Source organism: Capra hircus, chromosome 5, assembly GCF_001704415.2.
Source record: "Capra hircus breed San Clemente chromosome 5, ASM170441v1, whole genome shotgun sequence".
Classification (NCBI taxonomy): domain Eukaryota; kingdom Metazoa; phylum Chordata; class Mammalia; order Artiodactyla; family Bovidae; genus Capra; species Capra hircus.
Genome location: NC_030812.1, coordinates 76,119,072 through 76,146,207, shown reverse-complemented (window position 1 = coordinate 76,146,207; position 27,136 = coordinate 76,119,072). Strand labels below are relative to the sequence as shown.

Here is a 27,136-nt window from a genome sequence, read left to right as displayed (position 1 = left end):
CTTTTGACTGTGTGGATCCAAACAAACTATGGAAAATTTTTAAAGAGATCGGAATACCAGACCATTTACCTGCCTACTGAGAAATCTGTATATAGGTCAAGAAACAACAGTCACAACGGACATGGAACAATGGACTGGATCCAAAATAAGAAAAGGAGTATGTCGAGGCTGTATATTGTCACCATGCTTATTTAACTTATATACAGAATACATCATGAGAAATGCTGGGCTGGAAGAAGTACAAGCTGGAATCAAGATTTCAGGGAGAAATATCAATAACCTCAGATATGCAGATGACACACCATTATGGCAGAAAGTGAAGAAGAATTAAAGAGCCTCTTGATGAAAGTGAAAGAGGAGACTGAAAAAGTTGGCTTAAAACTCAACATTCAGAAAACTAAGATCATAGCATCTGGTCCCACCCATCACTTCATGGGAAATAGATCGGGAAACAGTGGAAACAGTGGCTGACTTTATTTTGGGGGGCTCCAAAATCACTGCACATGGTGATTGCAGCCGTGAAATTAAAAGATGCTTACTCCTTGGAAGGAAAGTTATGACCAACCTAGACAGCATATTAAAAAGCAGAGACATTACTTTGTCAAAAAATGTCTGTCTAGTCAAGGCTATGGTTTTTCCAGTAATCATGTATGGATGTGAAGGTTGGACTGTGAAGAAAGCTGAGCACCGAAGAATTGATGCTTTTTTTTTTTTTTTTTTAACTGTGGTGTTGGAGAAGGCTCCTGAGAGTCCCTTGGACTGCAAGGAGATCCAACCAATCCATCCTAAAGAAGATCAGTCCTGGGTGTTCATTGAAAGGACTGATGTTGAAACTCAAATTCCAATACTTTAGCCACCTGATGCAAAGAGCTGACTCATTTGAAAAGACCATGATGCTGGGAAAGATTGAGGGCAGAAGGAGAAGGGACGACAGAGGATGGGATGGTTGGATGGCATCACCGACTCAATGGACATGAGTCTGGGTGAACTCCAGGAGTTGGTGATGAACAGGGAGGCCTGGCATGCTGTGGTTCATGGGGTCACAAAGAGTCAGACACGACTGAGTGACTGAACTGATGCTAGGTACATCATGCAAAAGGCTGGGCTGAATGAAGCACAATCTGGAATCAACATTGCAGGGAGAAATATCAATAACCTCAGATATGCAGATGACACCAGCCTTATGCCAGAAAATGAAGAAGAACTAAAGAGACTCTTGATGAAAGTGAAAGAGGAGAGTGAAAAACTTGGCTTAAAACTCACCATTCAAAAAACGAAGATCATGGCATCTGATCCCATCATTTAATGGCAAATAGATGGGGAAACAATGGAAACAGTGACAGACTTTATTTTCTTGGGCTCCAAAATCAGTGCAGATGGTGACTGCAGCCATAAAATTAAAAGATGCTTACTCCTTGGAAAAAAAGCTATGACCAACCTAGACAGCATATTAAAAAGCAGAGACATTACTTTGCCAACAAGGTCCATCTAGTCAAAGCTATGGTTTTCCAGTGGTCATGTATACATGTGAGAGTTGCACCATAAGGAAAGCTGAGTGCCAAAGAAATGATGCCTTTGAAGTGGGGTGTTGGAGAAGAGTCTTGAGAGTCCCCTAATTGCAAGGAGATCAGACCAGTCAATCCTAATGGAAATCAGTCCTGAATATTCGTTGGAAGGACTGAGGCTGAAGTTGAAGCTCCAATACTCTTGGCCACCTGATGCGAAGAGTTGACTCATTAGAAAAGACCCTGGTTCTGGGAACAATTGAAGGCAGGAGGAGAAGGGAATGACAGAGGATGAGATGGTAGAATGGCATCACTGACTTGATGGACATGAGTTTAAGGAAGCTCTGGGAGTTGGTGATGGACAAGGAAGCCTGGCATGCTGCAGTCCATGGATTTGGTACCAGTCCATTGTTCCATATCCAGTTCCAAGTGTTGCTTCTTGACCTGCATACAGATTTCTCAGTAGGCAGGTAAGGTGGTCTGGTATTCCCATCTCTTGAAGAATTTTCCACATTTTTTTTGTGATCCACACAGTCAAAGGCTTTGGTATAGTCAACAAATCAGAAATAGATGTTTTTCTGGAACTCTCTTGTTTTATCAATGATCCAGCAGATATTGGCAATTTTATCTCTGGTTCCTTTGCCTTTTCTAAATCAAGCTTGAACATCTGGAATTCACAGTTCATGTCCTGTTGAAGCCTGGCTTGGAGAATTTTGAGCATTACTTTGCTAACATGTGATATGATTTCAATTTTGTGGTAGTTTGAACATTCTTTGGCATTGCCTTTCTTGGAGATTAGAATGAAAAATGACCATTTCCAGTCCTGTGGCCACTGCTGAGTTTTCCAAATTTGCTGGCATGTAATTATTGCCTTGAGAACCCCATGAACAGTATGAAAAGACAAAAAAAATATGACACTGAAATATGAACTCCCCAGGTCAGTAGGTGCCCAATATGCTATTGGAGAAGAGTTGAGAAATAACTCCAGAAAGAATGAAGAGACGGAGCCAAAGTGAAAACAATACCCAGGTGTGGGTAAGACTGGTGATGCAAATAAAGTCCGATGCTGTAAAGAACAAGTTTGCATAGGTACGTGGAATGTTAGATCCATGAATCAAGGTAAATTGGAAGTGGTCAAACAGGAGATGGTAAGAATGAATATTGACATTTTAGGAATCAGTGAACTAAAATGGACTGTGATGTGTGAATTTAATTCAGATGACCATTATATCTACTACTGTGGGCAAGAATCCCTTAAAAAAAAATGGAGTAGCCCTCATAGTCAACAAAATAGTCTGAAATGCAGTACTTGGGTGCAATCTCAAACACAACAGAATGATCTCTGTTCATTTCCAAGGCAAACCACTCAATATCACAGTAATCCAAGTCTATGCCCCAACTACCATACAAGATGTTCTAGAACTAACACCCAAAAAGATGTCCTTTTCATCAGAGGGGACTGGAATGCAAAAGTAGGAAGTCAAGGGACACCTGGAGTAACAGGCAAGTTTGGCCTCAAAGTACAAAATGAAGCAGAGCAAAGGCTAACAGATTTTTGCCAAGAGAATGCACCAGTCATAGCAAACACCCTCTTCCAACAGCACAAGAGAAGACTCTACATCTGGATATCACCAGATGGTCAATACCAAAATCAGATTGATTATATTCTTTGCAGCCAAAGATGGAGAAGCCTATACAGTCAGCAAAAACAAGACCAGAAGCTGACTGTGGCTCAGATCAGCTTATTGCCAAACTCCTTATTGCCAAATTCAGAGTTAAACTGAAGAAAGTAGGGAAAACCACAAGACCATTCAGGTATGACCTAAATCAAATCCCTTACGATTATACAGTGGAAGTGACAAATAGATTCAAGGGATTAGGTCTGATAGAGTGCTTGAAGAACTATGGCCAGAGGTTCATAACATTGTACAGGAGGCAGTGATCAAGACCATCCCTAAGAAAAAAAAATCATAAGGAGACCCCATAAAATATGAGACTCCCCGGAAGCCAGATAATCAAAGCTTTTGTACCATCCTGAGCTCAGGAGGAATTGTGGGTCTGGAACTTCAAAGGGGAGAAAGACAATTCACAGAAGATTAGAAGAGCAAATGTTTGATGAACAATTGTTTGCTGCACCATGCAGACAAAATCTTTCTGATACAAAAAGTTATTTCTGATAATAGCTATTTTCCTGATTTAAGCCCTTGATCTAAATTCTTTTAAACAAGTAAGAGGCAGATTAAAAGCTCTTCCTAAGTCTGCTGGATCCCCATTGTTTTCAGCTCAAAGTAATCCATGTTCCAAAGTGGCATATACTGGGATGGCTTATTCTGCTCTCCCTCAACTTTGATCAACTGAAGAATTGGTACAGCAGGAGAGAGAGGAAACAGTCAGACAGAGGTCTGAGACTTCCAGCGCAGCTGCAGGGCCCTTTCTTAATACCACTGGATGTGTTTTGTTTTCAGGTTGTGAACCACTAAGATACACACAAGATACCTGTTTTCATATAATTTTACAGAAGAGTCTTTTATACCCAGCTGCTCATTCAGTTCAGTTCAGTTCAGTTCAGTCGCCCAGTCGTGTCCGACTCTTTGCTACCCCATGAATCGCAGCATGCCTCCCTGTCCGTCACCAACTCCCAGAGTTCACTCAAACTCACGTCCATCGAGTGAGTGATGCCATCCAGCCATCTCATCCTCTGTCGTCCCCTTCTTCTCCTGCCCCCAATCCCTCCGAGTATCAGAGCCTTTTCCAATGAGTCAACTCTTCACATGAGGTATAACCTATGGAGCCAAGTACCAATCATCAGCTTACAAATTTTCTATAAGTAATGGAGTCTTACTAGTAGAGTGGGTGTCAAGGGAGTTTCAGGTTTAAGCAGCACATTATAAGTCACTGGTAAGTCACTAATTAGTCACTAGTTCATCCTATTAGGGGCCAGGGTCAGTCGCAGATGTCTGGGGTCTCTGAAGATGAGTGAAGAGTGACCTTTAACTACTGATTAACCCAAACCTTACACAATAGTCCATATTCTTTGCCAGTATTGCTTCCCTCTCACCTTGAGCTTATCAGTTTTAAATTTCACTACCTAAGTCTTCACCTGTCTCTCAAGTTATCACTCCTGCCATAGCAAAATTCCTTTCTCTAGGTTTTTCTAAAGTTCAATTTCCACTTATTTCAAAACAAAAGGAAAAGCCAGTACCAGGAAGATGTTGGTAAGGAGACATCTTTTTGAAAGGTTAATGTAGATTGTAATGGTAGCAAATTGATCACCTTTAATAATCACCTAAAAAAATATATCTCGAATTTCTTTGACTTTTAATATAAATGTTGAAAAGCAGAATGCTGGGCATCTTAAGATACTTCAGGGTTTGGAGCTGACATCTTAATAAGCACATATACAACTGAATTCCTGTAGTATTAGCTAACCTATAGTACTCACATGCCCAGAATATTGAAAGCCTTCAGAAGGGAAAGATTCTGGAGACACTTTAACAGTCAGGGTCAAAGTTATGGCTTTGCGTTAGCAGTCAGAGGTTTTACTCTGAAACTTAATAGACAATGAATGTTTTAAAATTTGGGCACCTCTTGCTACTATTACATCGTTATCTGTAGAATCAGTTCTTTGCAAGAAGTTATGTATTGAAAATAATAAAATAATTTATTTTTCAGAAATAGTATCCACTAACTTATTATAAAATGGAGCAAATTTACTGAGGCATTTGTATTTCTATTCATTTCTTATTTCATAGAAGGAAACTAAAACCTAGAGAATTTACAATAATCTGGTTCATAATAGCCATCATAAGCCATTCAAGCAACAATTCACTTAATAAGCCGTTTTTACGCTTGGAACTTCCCTGGTGGTCTAGTAACTGGGACTTTATGCCCCCAGTTCAGGGGCCCCAGGTTCAGTCCCTAGTGAGAGAACTAGATCCTACATGCCACAATTAGGAGTTCACATGTCTCAACTAAAGATACCACATGCAGCTAAGACCCCAGTGCAACCAAATAAAAAAAATCATTTTTAAAAAGAGGAAGAAAGCAGAATTTAATGGTTCAGAACACATGTTCTAGAGCTAGATTGAACTCCTGACTCTGTACTTATTCTTGAACTTGGAGGAAATCATCATATAACCTACCCATGCCTCCATTAGCCTAGCTGTAAAATGGGTTTATAATGGGCTCTATTTCATAGAGTTGTTATGGATACAAAAAGTTAAAAGAGTGTTATATTTCTGAAGTGCTTAGAATGGTCTTGGCACATTGTAAACATTATGTAAGTGCTTATTAAATAAATAAATTCTAGCTTGTAACTGAAGAATGCTATATGAGATATGGATTCTAGTGGTATGTATGTATATCACTAGATGTGTATATGATATATATGTATACATATACCACATATACATATATATAAATAATTTTATCATGATTAGTCCATTATATAATTATGTTAACCATGTTCATTCTCATGTGGGAATGAGTTGGCTTTGTAATACAGTTTGAAATAAGAAAAATGTAAAGAAACTCTGCAAATATACATAAGATACTAAGAACAGTGGGTTGGAGGGATAGAACAAGTTGAGAGTGAGATTTTTATTCATTGCATATGTTTTTATAATTTCTGGCTCTGGAATCAATATCTCCTCATTTTAAATTATTCATATGATGAGCTAGAAGCATATCTACATGTTGATGGGGCTTTTTTTTTGAAGAATCTTCAAATGGTTATTGATAAAGAACATTCTGAAGAATTTCCAACATTGTTCTATAAAAGTGTTTAACTGACCTTTTAAAAAAACTACCTACCTCTTAATAAGGATGTAGGATGGCTCATTACAATTTACAAACTGCTTTTAGAAATATTATCTCATTATTTCTGACTGCTCTGGAGTGGAGTAGAAAGCTATTTTTATGTTTTTAGCAGTAAGAAAATTGAAAGTCCTGGAAATTTTTTGGTGTAAGCTAGCATTCAAATCCAGGTCCAGAGCTATTTTTACTCTACCACCCACTTCTTTGTAAAACAGTTGTTTTTCTGAAGGTGTTATTTTCAATACTATTCTATATATTGAAAACTTCATTTGAGTAACTATATTCACTGTTAGTTTAAACTTTCTTCTTTATTACCAATGTTTGGGTTATTTGTTTCCTGGGTAATAAAGGTGCTTTATAATGGCTCAGACAGTAAAGAATTGCCTGCAATGCGGGAGACCCAGGTTTGATCCCTGGATTGGGAAGATCCCCTGGAGAAGGAATTGGCAACCCACTCCAGTATTCTTGCTGGAGAATCCCATGAACAGAGGAGCCTGGCGGCCTATAGTCCATAGGGTTGCAAATTGTCGAACAAGACAGAGTGACCAAGCACATGTGTGTGTACATGTACACACACAGACATTAACAAAAATAAGCAAGTAAATCAGACCAGTCAGACCCTGTAAAAGTTTCAGAACCATATGGATGAATCAGTTAGCTTCTACTATATGCATATACTTAAGGAATAAATAAAAACAGTGTCTCTAATAACCTTCAGCCCCCTGAGGGGTTAACTTGTATCTTTCAATCAAGTTATAAATTGTATCAATACCTCCCTTTCTGTTCAGGGTTTTATCCCCCTGATACTTATCTCATATTTTGTCATTTTTCAATCACTTCTTTTTCATTCCTCTAATTTTTTCTTTATTTCAGTGTTCACTGCTATTTTAAAAAATTGTTTTAAATACATACCATTACTTCCACTTTTGTTCACTTCTTTCCTTTTCATGGTCTTTCTTCTCATTAAAAATCTTTATATAGGGTGTTCCCTTGGAAATGGAAACTAAATTATTATAATCAATGATTTTGAAGCTATTGAGGTTATTCTTTACAGCAAGGTCACAAGAAAGTCTGTGAAGCTGAGGTGAAATAGGTGAGGTGCTAGAGATCGAACTATCACTGGAATATTTGTCAATTGAGCCTTGATGTTTATTGTACAATCTAAATTTCAAATCTGTTTAGTGTACATTTCCCTTTTCCTAAATTTCCCTTTTCCATTTAATAAATTATTACAGTTATTGTGTAATCAGGGCAGCATGGATATTCATAATTATAAGGAGATACTATTGGAAAAGAAAACTGTCATATCATTATTCATTATGATGTCTTGCATCATTAAATTTAAAAAAAGAGAAATTTTAAAAAGAAAAACCAAAGTAGTAAGTAAGAAGTAACTAGACTATTTTGGGAAATGATCATGGTTTCCTGACTTCAAGTTTCATTATGGAAAAAAGAAAGATTCCAGTATTTAATATCTACAAAAGCTAATTCCAAAATAAACCCGTATATCCTGGTTACCCACCTCTCAAAGCCACACTTTCACTGATTAAAAAGTAACTTACAGGATGGAGAAGACTGGTGGGCTGCAGTCCATGGGGTGGCTAAGAGTTGGACACGACCGAGCGACTTCATTTTCACTTTTCACTTTCATGCACTGGAGAAGGAAATGGCAACCCACTCCAGTGTTCTTGCCTGGAGAATCCCAGGGACTGGGGAGCCTGGTGGGCTGCCATTTATGGGGTTGCATAGAGTCAGACACGACTGAAGCGACTTAGCAGCAGCAGCAGCAACAGTTCCTTAAGTGAACTTCAAATGAACATACTACTTTGTGAAACATAGTTCTCTGTTACTGGATCTGACGTGTACTGGACACTGCCAGCAAAATTTGCTGATATCATGTGGAGTATTCATGCTGCAGGAAAACTCTATCTGTTACTGAAAGAATGTGGAGGGTCTGGCTGCTCACCTCCCAAAAGCCAATAAACAGTTCAAGGTGGTGGAAAGGAAAGTTTGCTTTATTTCATATGCTTCCAGGTGGTGCCGGGAGGAGGGTGGACATCTGTCCAAAGACTGGTTTCCCTCCAGTGGCAGCCACTGGGGCAAGAGCTTTTATAGACAGAAGGAGGGGGCATATGCAGAAACAGGACAGTCAGTTCCGACAGTCATCTTCAAATTGATCATATGTGGCTTGACCATCATGATCTTGGTTGTTTTAGGTACAGTTAATCTTCAGTTTCAGGTCCATTTGTTTCCACTTCTCTGAGGTCAGTTCTCAGAATTGTGGCAGCTTATGTCGTGGGTACAGTCGATTATATAGTTAACTTCTTCCCCCTGGTGTTTTAGTATCTATAAAACAACTCACAGGATGTGGCTCAGAATATCATCTATAATCTTTGAGAAAGAACTAAAGGTCTTTGACTATGCTTAGTGACTGGGCTTCCCTGGTGGCTCAGACGGTAAAGCGTCTGTCTACAATGCAAGAGACCTGGGTTCAATCCCTGGGTTGGGAAAATCCCCTGAAGAAGGAAATGGCAACCCACTCCAGTACTATTGCCTGGAAAATCCCATGGACAGAGAAGCTTGGTAGGTTACAGTCCATGGGGTCACAAAGAGTTGGACATGACTGAGCGACTTGACTAGTGACTACATTATTATTTGGTCTCCTTTGACTGTTTTCCTTTGTTTCTATATGTTTCATTTATCTTATTAAATTTATTCTTTGACTAAAGTTTTCTACAGACAAAAGGCAGGCAAAGGACATGGGGAGGGAGGGGTAAGGACTGCACTGTTTCATATCAACTTTGCAAAAAAAAGTATTTTATCAGCAGTTAAAAATGTTATAGTCTCTCAAAAGACTATAAGCAAATAGGAAGTAGATTAGTGGTTGCCTTGAGCTAGAGGGGATGGGAGTGGCAAGGGCTAAAATACATGGATTTTTTTTTTTCTTTTTACCTCATTGTACAGCTTTTTGTGATCTGAGTTCCTTGACTGAGGATTGAACCTGTGCCCTCAGCAGTGAAAGCACAGAGTCCTCAGCACTGGAACTGCCAGGGAAGTCCCTGGAATTTGTTTTTTGTGGTGATGAATATGTTCTGAAATTGAGTGTGGTTATGATCACAACTCTGTGACTATATTAAAAACTATTGAATTGTATGCTTTAAATGAGTGAATTTTAGGTATGTGAATTACATCTTTAATAAAGTTGATACCAAAAAATTTTTACACAAAAAGTTCCTGTAAAACACATCTTCCACCCAATGAAGATGCAATATAAATGTTTATTAAGCTATTAGAATAATATCTATATTATTTTAATGTCCTTTTATATAAGTAAAAGAAGGGAAAAATGGTAAATCAGGGTATAAGAAATTCAGTCATCTCTTAGTTACTTTGTGCCATCTCAAATGTTTACACTAGAAAGGTGGATTTTATGTTGCTGTCAAGATTTTGCTTAAGAAGAATGTTTAAAATGAGGCATTGAAATGTGAACTGCTTGTAAGATGGCTGGTCCTTGACTTCTAATGGAGGCTGATATCCCATGGGAAAGATGCTGATATTGCTTCAAATGCAATCTAGGATAGATAACTCTTCATGATGCCACGTTCTTCAGAACAAGATTTGCAGGTACTTTCAAAGTGAGGATTACAGAGTCTTGCTTTGTTATAGCTATATTACTCTTGTATACCTGATCATCTTGTTTCACCCCTTTTCATACCTATTCACTCGTTTGCTTTTAATCTTATTCCATTATTTAAATCTGATGATCCATTCAGTGCTTGGCAATTGGGAGGAATCTGGAGTTGTGCTGTAAAGAGCTTAGTGGTTTACCCCCACTCAACTGTATGCTGCTGCTGCTGCTAAGTCGCTTCAGTCGTGTCCGACTCTGTGAGACCCCACAAATGGCAGCCCACTAGGCTCCTCTGTCCCTGGGATTCTCCAGGCAAGAATACTGGAGTGGGTTGCCATTTCCTTCTCCAATGCAGGAAAGTGAAAAGTGAAAGTGATGTCGCTCAGTCATGCCTGACTCTTGGCGACCCCATGGACTGCAGCCTACCAGGCTCCTCCGTCCATGGGATTTGCCAGGCAAGAGTACTGGGGTGGGGTGCCATTGCCTTCTCCACTCAACTGTATAGGCACTATCATTTTCTACTGTCTTAGTATAACATTTTTCAATGGTTTGGTCTGTGGATTGATAAAAATGCTCCTTTTGAAAGGCAAAGATATGTGGTCAAAAAAAAATTTAGCAAATGCTACATACCACATCTTACTCTTACAAAGTCTCAATGCATGCTAGCATATTAAGGGCTCTGAGAAGTCAGGCAGAAAAACGATGTGTGTAACTTTAATATTCCAGTAACAGAACTAGCCTCATGTGGAGCTCACTAATGGGCAATGCTGTCCTAAAGTGGTAATTTTCTCCTCTATTTCTCTTTCCCAGCCAAGGCAAATCTCTTTACATGCTTTTTTTCCCTCACTGAGCTTTTTTAAGCCACATTTTAAACTCACCTTGTTTGTTTTTCCTAGCTATTTCCCAGTTGTTTAGTCTGGATTGCACTTGGAGATGCTGTCTGTATGGTGCTCTGGTATCTTTGTTTTCTTCATTGATAGCTCTCCTGAAGACTGTGAAGCCCACATGACTGCCTGATAGAGCAACTGGTCTTCCTTTATTGTGATTTTGGAAAAAGATCTCTTTGTCTATAGGCTTGTTTTTGGCTGATCTCACAAAGACTTCACAGTGTCAATGTCCCTCATTGATTATACCCATTCTTAAGAGAGATTACATAATAAGTTGTGTCAGTCCTATATATCTACATCTATAGATGTTTATCAAACTCTTTTCTTGTTACAAATTTCTACAGAGATGGAATAAAGTATAAATATACATGGGTTGGATTTCATTAAAAGGGTTTTTAAACACTGGAGAATTTTACCTGTGGCTTGCTTTGTAGACGTGAATTTTTTTCCAGTCTATAAACTCACATATATGAAATGTACAAATATACCTGTACTTTTTTGGCTATACCCAGCTAAGTTCATCCATTCAAAGACTTCCCAACTTTCCTCACAGTTACCAGCAATCCACCCCAGGCTGGAAGTGATGAGTCTGAGCTGTGGGATATGACTACCATAAGTGACATTATGGGGTACATGGGGACCAATTATTGAAAACTAGTGAAGGACATCTGGTCCTTCTGACATCTAGTGAAGGAAAAATAACCAATACCCAGAAAACAAATAAATAGTGATAAACACTTTTCCGACCATTAAAACAGGGTTATGTGAGTGTGACTGGGCAGCTATTGGGTACTTTAGATTCTATGGTCATCTCTTGTGGAGATGACATTTGAGATCCTAATAAAGAGACCAAAAAAAGTGTGAACAAAGAGGGAAATCCAAGCAGAGGAGACACCTGGTGCAAGGACTCTAAAGCAGGACCCAGCTTGAGGTGGTTAGGAAATCAGAAGCTCAGGAAGCAGGAGCATGATGTATTTGTTGGAGAAAGCTATAGGATGAGCACTTTAAGTAAGGCAAGAATCAGGCCCAGTAGGGTTCTGTTAGCCCTAGTGGGGATTTGAGAGTCATCAGCATATCAGTGGTATATTTAAAGCCAGAGCCCTGGATGAGGTTACCTTTGGAGAGTAGCCAGAAAAGGGAGGGGCTCAGTATAGATTTGGTACACTGGACAGTAGAGAGGTTGAGCTGAGAAGAAGAGCAAGTCAGAAAGGACTGTAAAGAAACAGCCAATGAGATTAGAGTTTAGATGTCTGAAAAGCCAGTAGCATAAAGAAAGAGTTTCAGCAAGGAGGGATTGGTAAACGCTGTTGAAGGAGCGGGGTGAGAGGAAAACACAGGCATAGCCACCAAATCCAGTGGCAACATGGAAGTTATTGATGACTTTCACAAGAGCAGATGCAGTGTTCATTGGAATGGATTGAAAAAAAAATCATGACTGTAGAAATTGAAATATGGATGTAAAAGTTAGAGTGTAAGGCTGGATTTAGTCTTTAAACTGTGTACAGTAGCTTAGAAGAATGTAATGAAAATGGGAATATGAACCATACCCCTTATCTTCTGTCCCACCCCCAACCCAAGTAAACATGAGGCAAGATTCTCAGGAGAGAGGAGACTGATAGTAGGAAGAGAGAAGTTGGGAACTTACCACACTGTGGATATGTATATGAATGACCAATAAAGAATGCCTAAGGTCCCATCACTTCATGGGAAATAGATGCAGAAACAGTGGAAACAGTGTCAGGCTTTATTTTGGGGGGCTCCAAAATCACTGCAGATGGTGATTGCAGCCATGAAATTAAAAGATGCTTACTCCTTGAAAGGAAAGTTATGACCAACCTAGATAGCATATTGAAAACCAAAGACATTACTTTGCCATCAAAGGTCCGTCTAGTCAAGGCTGTGGTTTTTCCAGTGGTCATGTATGGATGTGAGAGTTGGACTGTGAAGAAGGCTGAGTGCTGAAGAATTGATGCTTTTGAACTATGGTGTTGGAGAAGACTCTTGAGAGTTCCTTGGACTGCAAGGAGATCCAACCAGTCCATTCTAAAGGAGATCAGTCCTGGGTGTTCATTGGAAGGACTCATGTTAAAGCTGAAACTCCAATACTTTGGCCACCTCATGTGAAGAGTTGACTCATTGGAAATGACCCTGATCCTGGGAGGGATTGAGGGCAGGTGGAGAAGGGGACAACAGAGGATGAGATGGCTGGATGGCATCACCAACTCGATGGACGTGAGTTTGAGTGAACTCTGGGAGTTGGACAGGGAGGCCTGGCATGCTGCAATTCATGGGGTCGCAAATGGGGTCGGACATGACTGAGTGACTGAACTGAACTGAACTGAAGGCTTGTTTTAGAGATTCAGAACTAGTTTGTTTTTTTAATTTTTTTAAATAAATTTATTTATTTTAATTGGGGGTTAATTACTTTACAATATTGTATTGGTTTTGCCATACGTCAACATGTATCCACCACAGGTATACATGTGTTCCCCATCCTGAAGCCCCCTCCTCCCTCCCCGTACCATCCCTCTGGGTTATCCCAGTGCACCAGCCCCAAGCATTCAGTATTATGCATCGAACCTGGGCTGGCGACTCATTTCATATATGATATTATACATGTTTCAATGCCATTCTCCAAAATCATCCCACCCTCTCCCTCCCCCACAGAGTCCAAAAGACTGTTCTATACATCTGTGTCCACTCATACCAGGCACCATTCTGATCCACCTAACGGATGGAGGTTATTTTCCTGGAGGTTATTGCCCTGACAGGAAAGGAAACAGGCACAGAGAATTAGTAACCTTGACCAAAGTTACTGTGTTGAAGCAGGGGTTTGAACCCAAGGAAGTTTGGTCCAGAGTCAGGGCTCTTCACCACCACATCCCACTACCTCTTTATGAGTTGTAATTGAAACCACAGGGCATGGATTTGTATTTTGTCCAGTTCTGTCCTTCTTTGGGCATAACAAGGCAGAAAGTTGGGTTCTGTGATCAAGAGAGTCAAACCTGGGTAAAGATGGAAGTAAAGACACAGGGTTGCATGTGATGAGAACGTTGGAGATCAAAGCATAACAAACTTTGATGGAAGAATCTCTTTCCTCTGGGGAGAACTGGAGATGACTTAGAAAAATAGGAAATAAGTTATTCGTTATGTGGAACAGAGAGCAAATCACCTGAGCTGAGGACACTGAGGACATGAGAGGTCAGGCAAGAAGAACTGTCATACACTTCTCTCACCAACAAGAGAAGAATTAATTTTTGGCCAAAAGAAGGAAAATAAATATTAAGGTCTTGAAGTGCCAGAACTCCCCATCAGCAGCAACTCTATGGAAGAGAAGTAAGAAAGTCAGTACTGCCTATCCCATTCTTTCCCCTCTCCAGTTGTCTTCTCTCCACTCACAGATCCAGAAATTCCTGGTTTGACTACCCAAATTAATATTACATGTAATTATTAGGAAAACACATCTTTAACTCTCATGATCACTTTGTTGTAAAATTTCTTCCTTTCTTACAGTTCTGTTATCCTTATTAGGCTGTTGTTTCTTCACTCTACTCTTCTTCCTCTTTCATTGATTATTACATCAGTCAGTGACCAAATGCTGTTCATGCTGAGATGTTCCTCAATATTCCTTATCCTCTTCCTCATGCTGACTTTTAGCCGATGGCTTAGCTTGTTCTCCTGTCCACCTTCCCACCTCTCAGAGTGACTTTTCAAAACATGGGTCTTGTTACATGACCACTTTGTTTAAAAGACTTCGATGATTCCCCAAATTCCTTTGTTTAATGTAGAATTTCCTGTAAAATCTATCTCGTTACTTTGCACCAACCACACCAAACTGCCCTTTTTCCTAAACCACAGCCTAGTAAAGAACTTGAAAGATTCCAAGTAATGAAAATGTTTTGGTTCCTCCTACTGCCTCATAGGTTAACCACACTAGATCGTAATTTAACATTTTATTTTATGAAATAACACCAAATGTAGACATAAGTTGAAAATAATTAGCTTTTTTAGATTTTCCTGAATTTCTCTCTTCTCTTTCTCTCTATCAGTGCTCCAGCTTCACTGGTGCCTTAAGGAAATACTCAGTCTGGCTATTGGCTATTTTAGTATTGTCCTCAACACAAATAAAACTCTCCTTTTGGCCAAAAGTTTACTTCCAACTGGAAGGTTCATCCACCTCTTTACCCATTTAGTCAACTCTACTTGTCCTTCAGTGTTCTAGTCAAATATTATGTCCATTATAAAGCTACCCCTGACTCATCCAGGAGTAATTAGAAATAGTAATAATTGCTTTCAGCCTTTAGATGTGAATGTTTCTCTGTAGAAGCACATATTCCACTGTTAGGGAAATTTTCTCTGTGCTGGGCATCTCTGCTCATTTCCCTATATTATATCATTAAATACTCATAACTGCCATATAATATTATTAGTATCCCCACTTTACAGATGAGTAAGCTGTGGGCAAGAACTTGTCACCCAACTCACACAAGCTATTATTAAGATCTAATATGACAATGAATGTAATTAAGTTATAAAAAGCTAAGAGCTATAGACCTGGAAGGCACTATTAGTGTTTATACTTTTTAGCCTTTGTGTAGTAATAAGTGTTTATATTTTCATATCTCTGGCCAATAATAGAGGGAATTTATTATTCCCACAAAAAGAAATCCTCTTAATGTTAATTAAAATAAAACTCTCAGAATGCTGCTACAGTCAAGTACAATGCAAACTATGAGGATCGTCTACCCCAAACATTCCTGGGACTCCCCTGTCCTTTGAGAAGAGGCTGGGACTCAGGTCTTTGGAGGTGAAAGCCTAAGAGTATTCCCTGGTTATGCCATTTTCTCTACTTTCTCATGCTTTATTTTCCTCACTCTAATTATTCTTGATAAGGGTTTTTAGTAGAGCTCAGCATCATCTTATCCCAGAAAGAAAAAAAAAAAAGTCAGTGATGAGTGGATGGTTAGTATGCAAAAAACAAACATAGCAAATTTTTAAATTTGCTGTGGAAGCATTACCCGAAAATTTAACCTTTGGCAATTCAAAAAAACATGAGTTTCTAGCAAAATAAATGAGATCAGTTTTCTTCCTCTGGCTCTTCAGTTCACTTCAGTTCAGTCGCTCAGTCGTGTCCAACTCTTTGCGACCCTATGAATCGCAGCATGCCAGGCCTCCCGCTGGATCTTATGTGTGTTTTATTGCTAGAAAGTCTTTCAATTTAACCAGTCTCCACACCAAGCTCTTCCTGTTCCTTAATTAACATCAGAAGTTTTCATTCGCTGTTTTATGAGTTATTTGTTGGTGACCCTTATTAGCTTTGCCATGGCCTTAAATTTGTCCTTGCATTTACTGTCTCACTATATAAGATTTTATGGTTAATTCTGAGTTTATATGAGTTAGATTTCCTGGCCATTATATTTGCATTGTATACAGTCACATTTTACAGAATCTCTTATAACATTTTTGTCTATAATTTTATGTAAATGACTGGCATCCAGTTTGTTAGTTTCCGCCATATGTTCATGCATATAAATGAGGAAAACTAAATAACTATAAATCATTCAGTTAATGGTAGACCTTTAAAGATACAGAAAAATATTATTTAAAATTTCCTATTTCTACAAAATAAAAGACTTTAATAAAATATAATTTGGCTTTACCTCCAAACTCTTCTGTTTTTCATTCTATACTTATTGAACATATATGCTTAAAGTATTTTTCAAGGAGCAGGGAATAAAGTAATGTTTCTGCCTCCAAATAGCTGGACAGTATATTGAAGAATTGTAACAAGTCAAGGCATTTCACAGATTTAGGTATGTTTATTTGAAAATGTGTTTTCTCACTTTGTTCCCTGCTCTAAGAACCCAGAAAAAAACCATAATCCCTACAATAATATTTTTTAGATCTTATTTTCAGCTATTTGTATACCTGTTTATTCATTATAAAGACCTAAAATATGTCAGGTATTAGGGACACATGAGCAACACTATAGAAAAGATTGATTATATTCAGATGTTAAAAATGTAAAAGGTATGTAAATTACTAATTTCAAGTAATGTTTAGTGCTATTCTTTCAACAGTTATTTTTTCAATATCTACTCTATACTAAAATTCTGATCTATAAAGGAAACCATATAGGAATATGGGAGACTGAAGGTCAGGGGTGGAGGAGTTGTTCAGGGAAGGCCTCTCTGAGGAAATAACATTTGAATTGAGACCTAAATGACAAATAGAAGCAGAAGAGTTTCCTAACTTGGGTCAAGGGAATCTGTGGATCAAATGCAGAAGACCTATAAACTTGGAGGGAAAAATTATTACATCTCCTTTTTCTCTAGACTCAAACTAAAATTTAACGTTTTCTTCTGTTTGAATGTAGGCAACAAACTTCAGTAGCATTAGCAACACCGTTACTTTGTGTATTTTCATATCATATCATATTGCAGGATCTTTAAATATCATCATTGCTTTGAAAATATATTTCTTAGATCTACCACTGGATCTGATTATACATTCCATTAATAAAGAGTCACATGTATTAGTGTTTCAGTTATATATTACTAATCACCCCAAATTTAAGGGCTTAAAATAATACCCCATGATTCACTAGATCAGATATTCAAGCTGTACTCAGCTGGGCAGTTCTTACCAACTAGCCTGGGGTCACTCATGTGGCAGCCATCATCTGGCAGCCATCTGAGCCGAAGAATTCAAGGTGTCTCACTCCCATGCCTGGCAGCTGGTGCTGACTGTTTGCTGGCCACATGCTCCGGCAGGCTAGCCTGGGCTTCTTCACGTGGTGGTGGAGTTCCAAGAGAGGAAGAACAATAGCTTCAAGGCCTCTTAAGGCTTCCACTGCATTCTGTAGGCCAGTTCAGGGTTGACTTGAAAGGAGACTATGCGTGTGGCCACAGGAAAGTATGATTAATTGAGGGCCACTACCATAAATAATCTGGGGTTTCCCTGATGGCTCAGGTGGGAAAGAATCTGACTGTAATGCAGGAGACCCAGGTTCTATCCCTGGGTCAGGAAGATACCCTAGAGAAGGGAATCACTACCCACTCCATATTCTTATCTGGAGAATTCCATGGACAGAGGAGCCTGGTTGGCTACAGTCCATGGGGTTGCAAAGAGTCATACATGAATGAGCAACTAACACTTTCTTTTTACCATAAATAATCTATCTGATTACCATATCATAATTTTATAAAATATTACATTAATTTTAACATAATGTCCTTTATAATGTTGTCTTATATGCTGTAAGGGAAGAAAATTTCCTTCTATCCTCTTAGATTCTGTGATTAGGATGAAGAATTAAACTGACATAAAGTTGATTAACAAGAAAAAAAGCATATAAACTTACTGAATTTTTTTACAAGTACATGGGAGTCGTCAAAAGGAAGATGAAGACCAGAAATCATTAGGCCCAAAAACTTATATACCTTTTTTGCACAAAGAATGATAAATTATGGGGATATGAGAAGACAAAGGAGCTTGGACTGGGGGTAGTATATCATGGGACAGTGACTAGGAACTAAATAGAGGGAATGAATGGAAGGTCATTTTAGTAGGCCTGTTTGCACAGGTCCATTTTGGCACTCACTCCCAGTCTCTGGCGATAAGAATGTTCTCTTCCAGTACAAGGAGGGCACCTTTCCAAGGGAAATTTCATGTCCAGCTTTTATGTAGAAAAGGGGAGGGCAGAGAGCCCTTCCTGAATCTGCTGTCTGTCAAATGCCTTCAGCTCAAAATAATCAATATACTAAAGTGCCATATTTTGGCATTGGAGGATCTGAACTCTTTCAGTACCCTTTAAAATACTCTGAGAAGTGGTCTATCAGCTTTACCACATTGTCGAAAAGGTTCATGGCACCTTGATCTGGAGGCAGGGAGTCTGGGAGGGGGAATGCAAAAGTCTGAAGGCAGGAATGAGCTGCCAAGTTCAGCATCTTGTGGGAGCAGAAAGAAGTTTCTGTGGCTGAAGCCAGGGTAGCTGGAGCAAGGCAGAATTAGGCCATGTGGCTTTAGTTGGAAGATTTTGAAACTTGTAGAAGGACTCCCCCATCAGAGTTTGGAAAATTGGTGTTTTATGCATGTGTGTGTGTGTATGTGTGTGTGTGCACGCACATGTGTGCCTGTTCAGTCGTGTCTGACTCTTTGCAACCCAGTGGACTGCAGACTGCCAGGCTCCTTTCAAGAATATTGGAGTGGGTTGCCATTTCCCATTCCAGAGGATCTTCCCGACCCAAGAATCAAACCATATCTCCTGCATTGACAGGTGGATTCTTTACCACTGTGCCACTTGGGAAGCATATTAATCTATAATTTTCTAAATATATTGTAGCTCTATTTCCATTTTAGTGCATAAAACTACTACTCATTCCTTTTTCTCATTATTTTAAATAATTTGATATTATTCCACTAAAGGATGCATGATCATGTCATTGTTCTCTATTATTAGCAAACATTTAGACTTTTCCTATTCTTTGTGTAAATAGGCATGACTGTATTTTTCTTTTTGTTTACTTCTAAAAGAGTATGCTTAAGAATGATTTTAGAATTGCTGGGTTATGTGTATGTGCTTGTAAAGTTTGACAGATTTTAAATTGTTACTCAAAAAAAGATGGTACCAGTACCAATTTACACTCCATGTGATATTTTTATTATTATTAACTACCAAGACTTTATCTATACTTATTAAAATCTATTATAAGAAACTTTTGTATTTACTGTTTATTCTCTTGTTTCAGAATAATGAGATGGGGGAGCTACAAAGAATACGGATGAAGGATGAAATCCGAGAATATAAATTCCGAGAGGCCCGTCTCCTTCAGGACTACACTGAACTAGAGGAGGAAAACATCACGCTGCAGAAACTGGTGTCCACATTAAAACAGAACCAGGTGAGGTTTAAGATTTTTGGTTGCACTCCACTGGATTCACACTTTCTGAAATCTGAAATCTTCTTCCTTCTTAATCTTAAATCTTAACCCTTTTTAAATCTCTATACTAAAATTCTGATCTATAAAGGTAATCATATAGGAGTATGGGAGACTTTATCAGAAAATAAACTATTGAAATTTGCCTCAATCTCCCAACATTAATTATGTGCTGAATTTCCCAACCCTCCTATTTCAGCTAAAATTTAAAAGGCAAACCTAGAAGTACTATAATTAACCAAAAAAACTTTATTGGATAGAAAAAATTTATTCTTTAGTTATATGTTTATTTATTTCTGGAGTAAGCTAAATGTGTTGTAATTAATCTAACCTGATGACTTACTAAAAGCCTTATTATAAACTTGTAATACAAGCTTAAAGTTTCCCTGCAATCTATCTCTTTCACTCTCCATCTCGTAAATTGTTTTCAAATCATGCAAGGAAGGGTATTATGAAACGTAAATCAGTCAGAACAAGAAGATGCCTAATTTCTTTGTTCTGCTGTAACCTGACAAAAAAAATTGCATGTGTACATTTGAATAATTTTGTGAGTAATGAGGCTTAAAAAACTTAATCATTTAATTTTCCTAATCAGTTTGCTTTCTGGTTTGTTATAGCTATTAGTAATAGCATTCTTGAGTCTGTACTTTTAGTAGGATTTATTTATGAGTAAAATTTATAGGTAGTTAAGCAAAGGTAAGCTGGATTTCAGGGTGTTTTCAAAGGTGGTTTTTCCACCACAACCCTATTCTGGTCTAAATGTTGTCATAAGCTCCCAGATCAGGTCAACAAACTGCACCAGGCACTGTGCTAGGCTGAATTCAGAATCCAAAAGGTAGGATTCTCGTCCTCTGTCAATTTGGAGGTCAGTCCAGATGTATGCTTCTACTTCTCTCCCTTCCCAAGTTAGTATCTCCTTCTAGAACTGATCCATGGGTTCTATGTTTGCAGTTTCAACCAACCACAGATTGAAATTTTTCTTAAAAAAAAAAAAAGAAAGAAAGAAATTCCAGAAAATTCCAAAAAGCAGAACTTGAATTTGCCTCACACTGTCAAGTACATAGCATTTATATTGTATTAGGTATTTTTAAATAATCTAGAATTGATTTAAAGATGTGCCAGTGTGCATAGGTCATATGCAAATACTATGACTGCTTTATCTAAGGTATTTGAGCATCCACACAACTTGGTATCTGTGGGGGCTCCTGGAACCAATACCCCATGGATACTGAGGGACAATGGTGTGGTTTTGATAGATATAAAGATGAAGAGGGGAGTGGTAAAATCCAGAAGGAAAAAAAAAATCCATGTATTGACACAATTGAAATCTGATTTCTGATCATTGCCACTTCTCCCCAGTGTTGGGGAGCAAGATGTCTGCTAAGGAGTGCAGGGTTTGGTTCTAGACCATTCAAAAAAGAGTTACCTGTATATTCCATCTGTTTTTACCTCATTCCTTTCCCTTTAAGCACTGAATCATTGTGTGTGCTGAGGCTGGCAGTACTTGAGGTCCCAGCTCTTGATTTGGCTGAGGTCAGTAAGCTCACAGTGGAGAAAATTAGAAAAAAAAAAAGTTTCTCAGAAATGTCTTAAAATAAGAAGGGTATTTTTTGTTGTTTTGGTTTTCTGTTATTGATGAAGCATGTAGAGGACTTGAAGTGCAAATAAAGTGGTCATTTCTCCTGATCCCTAAAGCCCTCACAGCTCTCTGCACGGGCCAGAGTGTGAGAGCACCCATCTGCACTGTAGGGAACCCCATCACTGCACGTGGTAGACTGATGTCCTCAGGAGGTTAATTTAGGCCAGTATTAGGTATTCTTGAAAGACTGCCAAGGTATCCTGTGAGAATTCATTAGCCCAGATGCCATTTCTATGGGAATTTGTACTACGAGTTTGGCTGATTACTGTTTACTGTTTACTCATGCCCTCCCATGAGTAATTGAAACATGGAAATCAAATGCTCAACTCAGAAGTTGGAAAAACAAAACAGGAAAATATATACATCTTTAAAATTTTATTTTCTAGATATAATATGGTAATTTTCCCAATTAAGTGTTGAATTAATTAATTTAAAATCATCTTCCATACAAAGGGTCATTCTGGCTTACTTAACAAGTGAGTGCACTGTAGTACCACATGTTTCTCCTAATTAACGAAACACTGATTTTGTTTTTTTTCTTCCTATTGGCCTTTACTTACAGAATCTGGCATTCAAATACATAACAATGGCTGGCTTTCACTTTCAGAATTGGTCTGAATGTTGCTTTGTACTGAAGCTTCCTATACACAATATACTCTTCCAGCTTGGTTTGAGGTTTCCCTAAATAGCAAAGCTGCTAGGATTGTAAAGTGTTTAGTTCTAAGAACTAAACAATCAATAGATTATTTTCTAAATAGTTGCTTAAGTAGCACTTCTTACTCCCTATGTAGTTTCTATATTTTATAGTCTGTTTCTAGCTCTCTTCATTACAACATAACACCTAAAACAGGGCCTGGTCCATAGTTGCTGCTGCTGCTAAGTCGCTTCAATTGTGTCTGACTCTGTGTGACCCCGTAGATGGCTGCCCACCAGGCTCCGCCGTCCCTGGGATTCTCCAGGCAAGAACACTGGAGTGGGTTGCCATTTCCTTCTCCAATGCATGAAAGTGAAAAGTGAAAGTGAAGTCGCTCAGTCCTTAGCGACCCCACGGACTGCAGCCTACCAGGCTCCTCCGTCCATGGATTTTCCAGGCAAGAGTACTGGAGTGGGGTGCCATAGCCTTCTCCGATAGTAGGCGTTAAATAATTGTTAAAGAATATGTAAACGTTTTTTCTTTATCTTACATCCACAGTCAGCTTAGAAAGGAAACTAAAATTTAAGACTGTTATTATTAACCATGTCAATTTTTATCTGTGATCCTAATTATGAAGTATAGGAACACCAAAGAGTTGACTCTGAAAACTTTAGCCATATTCCTCACGTTTGGGTCTATGTCCCAAATAGCTCTGTTGGTAAAGAACCTGCCTGCAACGCAGGAGACCCTGGTTCAATTCCTGGATCGGGAAGATCTGCTGGAGAAGGGATAGGTTACCCACTGCAGTGTTCTTGGGCTTCCCTTGTGGCTCAGCTGGTAAAGAATCCACTTGCAATGCGGGATACCTGGGTTTGATCCCTGGGTTGGGAAGATCCCCTAGGAGAAGAGAATGGCTACCCACTCCAGTATTCTGGCCTGAAGAATTCCTTGGACAGTCCATGGGGTCGCAAAGAGTTAGACACAACTAAGCGACTTTCACTTCACTTTGTCTAAAATAAAACCAGACCTTGCCTTATATTAAATATGCTTTATACCTTTATACTTTTCAAACCCAAATATCTGAAAGTGCAATAAGCAGAAGTCATATGAAGGTATCAATTGTCATTTTCCCAACAAACCATCAGAAAAATTCATTGATTATTTTAAAAAGCTGATAATTAGACCTCTTGCAGTAAGATATCACCTCAATAGAGATTTAGCAGAATCTCAAAATGGGGTGTCCAGGGGAAGGATGTTCATATGATTTGAGGATCTGAACTGGTGGCTCTTGCATGGTGGGAAAGTGGTTGGGATAGACAGAGTTTATGACATAATAGCTTTGAGTAGGGAGGTACAACAAAGTGAGGGTCTTGATTCGAGTCTTGAAGAAGCTGGTTTAGTTGGGTGTTATCTTCCAGGAGCATGTTTTTCATTCAAGTAGCTAGTTTTTTATGCCTCGTCCCAGTTATTGGTTAACATAGAGGAAAGACTAACGTAGGACAGGAAATCATATTCAATTCTTAGAGATGTGATGGTAGAAGAGAGAAATAATAAATTCCATGTCCCTCCTGTCTCACATACTGAACTAAGACACTCAATATTTATTGTCTGAGCACTGAAAACTATAGTTTTCAATTACCAGTTTAATCATATTTTTATTATGAAGAATATTTCCTCTAGGGATATATTTCTATATCAAGTAATTATGTCATAAGAGACCCTGGAATCAATTCAGTTTGATTTCATTTAACCAATATTGCAGATGTAGCTTTCTATGAAGCCATATTTTTAAAATTTATTTTACTTTATCTTTAATTGGAGGATAATTGCTTTACATTGTTGTGTTGGATTCTGCCATACAACAATGTGAATCAGCCACAAGTATACATACATCCCCTCCATCCTGAGCCTCCCTCTCGCTCTAGCCCCCACTCCCTTAGGTTGTCAGAAAGCGAGGCTGAGCTCCCTGTGTTATACAGCAACTTCCCAATATCTCTTTTACACATGGCAATATATATAGTTCAATGTTATGCTCTCAATTCCTCCCACCCTCTTCTTCCCCCACTATGTCCACAAGTCCATTTTCTACATCTGTGTCTCTATTCCTGCCCTGCAAATAGTTTCATCAGTACCATTTTTATAGATTCCATATTGCTGTTGTTGTTCAGTCACTAAGTTGTGTCCGACTCTTTGCAACCCTATGGACTGCAGCACAAGAGGCTTCCTGTTCTTCACTATCTCCCGGAGTTTGCTCTAATTCATGTCCATAGAGTCAGTGATGCTATTTAACCATCTCATCCTTTGTTGCCCTCTTCTCCTTTTGCCTTCAATCTCTCCTACCATCAGGGTCTTTTCAAATGAGTCTCCTCTTCCCATCAGGTGGCCAGAGTTTTGGAACTTCAGCTTTAGCATCAGTTCTTTCTATGAATAGTTAGGGCTGATTTCCTTTACTGGTTTGAGCTCCTTGCAGTGCAACAGACTATCAGGAGTCTTCTCCAGTACCACAGTGGAAAATCATCAAAACTTTAGTCCTCTCTTTATGGTCCAACTCTCACATCCATACATGACTACTAGGAAAACCATAGCTTTGACTATATGGATCTGTGTCAGCAAAGTGATGTCTTCGCTTTTTAATACGCTGTCTGGGTTTGTTGTAGTTTTATTCCAAAGAGCAAACGTCTTTAAATTTCTTGGCTGCAGTCACCATCCTCAGTGATTTTAGTGTCTAGGAAAATAAAATCTGCCACTGCTTCCACTTTTTCCGCTTCTATTTGCCATGAAGTGATGGGACCAGATGCCATGAGCTTAGTTTTTGAATATTGAGATTAAGCTAGCTTTTTCGCTCTCTCTTTTCACCCTCATCATGAGGCTCTGTAATTCCTCTTCACTTTCTGCAACTGAAGTAGTATCATCTGCATTTCTGAGGTTGTTGATACTTCTCCCAGCATATCCAGCTTGTGATTCATCCAGCTGGCATTTCGCATGATGTAATCTGCATAGAAGTTAAATAATCAGGGTGACAATATACAGCCTTGACATACTCCTTTCCTAATTTGGAACCAGTCTGTTGTTCCCTGTCCAGTTCTAGCTGTTGACTCTTGACCTCCATACTGGTTTCTCATGGGACAGGTAAGGTGGTCTGGTATTCCTGTCCCTTTAAGAATTTTCCACTGTTTGTTGTGATCCACACAGTCAAAGGCTTTAGCATAGTCAGTGAAACAGAAGTATGTGTTTTTTTTTAATTCTTTTGTTTTTTATATCATCTGGTGGATGTTGGCAATTTGATCTCCGGTTCTGCTACCTTTTCTAAATCCAACTTGTACATCTTGAAGTTCTTGGTTCACATACTTTCGAAGCCTTGCTAGAAGAATTTTGAACATTACCTTGCTAGCATGTGAAATAAGCACAATTGCATGGTAGTTTGAACATTGTTTGGCATTGCCTTTCTTTGGGATTAGAATGAAAACTTTTCCAATACTGTGGCCATTGCTGAGTTTTCCAAATACGCTGGCATATTGAGTGCAGCCCTTTAACAGCATTATCCTTTAGGATTTGAAATAGCTCAGCTGGAATTCCATCACCTCCACTAGCTTTATTTGTAGTGATGCTTCCTAATGCCCACTTGACTTCACACTCCAGGATGTCTCCTAGGTGAGTGACCACACCATCATGGTTATCCAGTTCATTAAGACCATTTTGGTACAATTCTTCTGTGTATTCTTGCCACCTCTTCTTAATCTCATCTGCTTTCTGTTAGGTCCTTGCTGTTTCTGTCCTTTATTATGCCTGTCTTTGAATGAAATGTTCCTTTGAATCTATAATTTTCTTTAAGTGATTGTTAGTCTTTCCCATTCTATTGTTTTCCTCTATTTCTTTGCATTGTTCATTTAAGGAGACTTTATCTCTCCTTGCTCTTCTCTGGAACTCTGCATTTAATTGGGTATATCTTTCTCTTTCTCCCTTGCTTTTCATTTCTCTTCTTCTAAGCTATTTGTAAGGCCTCCTCAGACAACCATCTTGCCTTGTTGCATTTCTTTCTCTTGGGGATGGTTTTGATCACTGCCTTCTGTCCAATGTTACTGACCTCCACCCATAGTTCTTCAGGCACTCTATCAGATCTAATTCCTTGAGTCTATTTGTCACTTCCACTGTGTAATCATAAAGGATTTGATTTAGGTCATGATTGAATGGCCTAGTGGTTTTCCGTACTTTCTTCAATTTAAGCCTGTACTTTGCAATGAGGAGCTCAAATGATCTGAGCCATAGTTAGCTCCACGTCTTGTTTTTGCTGGCTATATAGAGCTTTTCCATCTTTAATTGCAAAGAATATAATCCATCTGATTTCAGTGTTGACCATCTGGTGATGTCCATGTGTAGAGTCATCTCTTGTGTTGCTGGAAGAAGGTGTCTGCTGTGACTAGTGTGTTTTCCTGGCAAAGATCTGTTAACCTTTGCCCTGCTATACTTTTTACTCCAAGGCCAAACTTGCCTGTCAGTCCAGTTATCTCTTGGCTTCCAACTTTTGCATTCCGATTCCCTGATGAAAAGGATGTTTTGGTTTGTGTGTGTATTAGTTCTAGGTCTTGTAGGTCTTCATAGACTCTTTTAACTTCAGCTTCTTTGGCATTAGTGGTGGGGGCATAGGCTTGGATTACTGTGATTTTGAATGGTTTGCCTTGGAAGCAAGTCAAGATCGTCCTGTCATTGTTGAGACTGCATCCAGTTACTGCATTTCAGACTCTTTTGTTGACTGTGAGGGCTACTCCATTTCTTCTAAGGGATTCTTGCCCTCAGTAGTAGATATAATGGTCATCTGAATTAAATTCACCCATTCCATTCCATTGTAGTTCACTGATTCATTCGTATAATGTTGATGTTCACTCTTGCCATCTCCTGTTTGACCACATCCAGTTTACCTTGATTCATGGACCTAATATTCCAGGCTCCTGTGCAGTGTTGTTATTTACAGCACTGGCTTTACTTTCACCACCAGACACATCCACAACTCAGTGTTGTTTCCACTTTGGCTCAGCCTCTTCATTCTTTCTGGAGCTATTTCTCTGCTCTTCCCCAGTAGCATATTGGACAC

At 38.8% G+C, this 27,136-nt stretch overlaps 1 protein-coding gene across 3 annotated transcripts in view; it reads left to right on the top strand.

The window, feature by feature from the left end:
* BICD1 (BICD cargo adaptor 1) overlaps positions 1-27,136 on the top strand; it is a 244,173-nt gene that overhangs the window by 152,495 nt on the left and 64,542 nt on the right. For all 3 annotated transcript variants that reach the window (XM_013964125.2, XM_013964126.2, XM_018048328.1), the window contains exon 3: positions 19,586-19,738. In XM_013964125.2, coding sequence (XP_013819579.1) covers positions 19,586-19,738 — 153 coding nt within the window. The remainder of the gene's footprint in view (positions 1-19,585; positions 19,739-27,136) is intronic.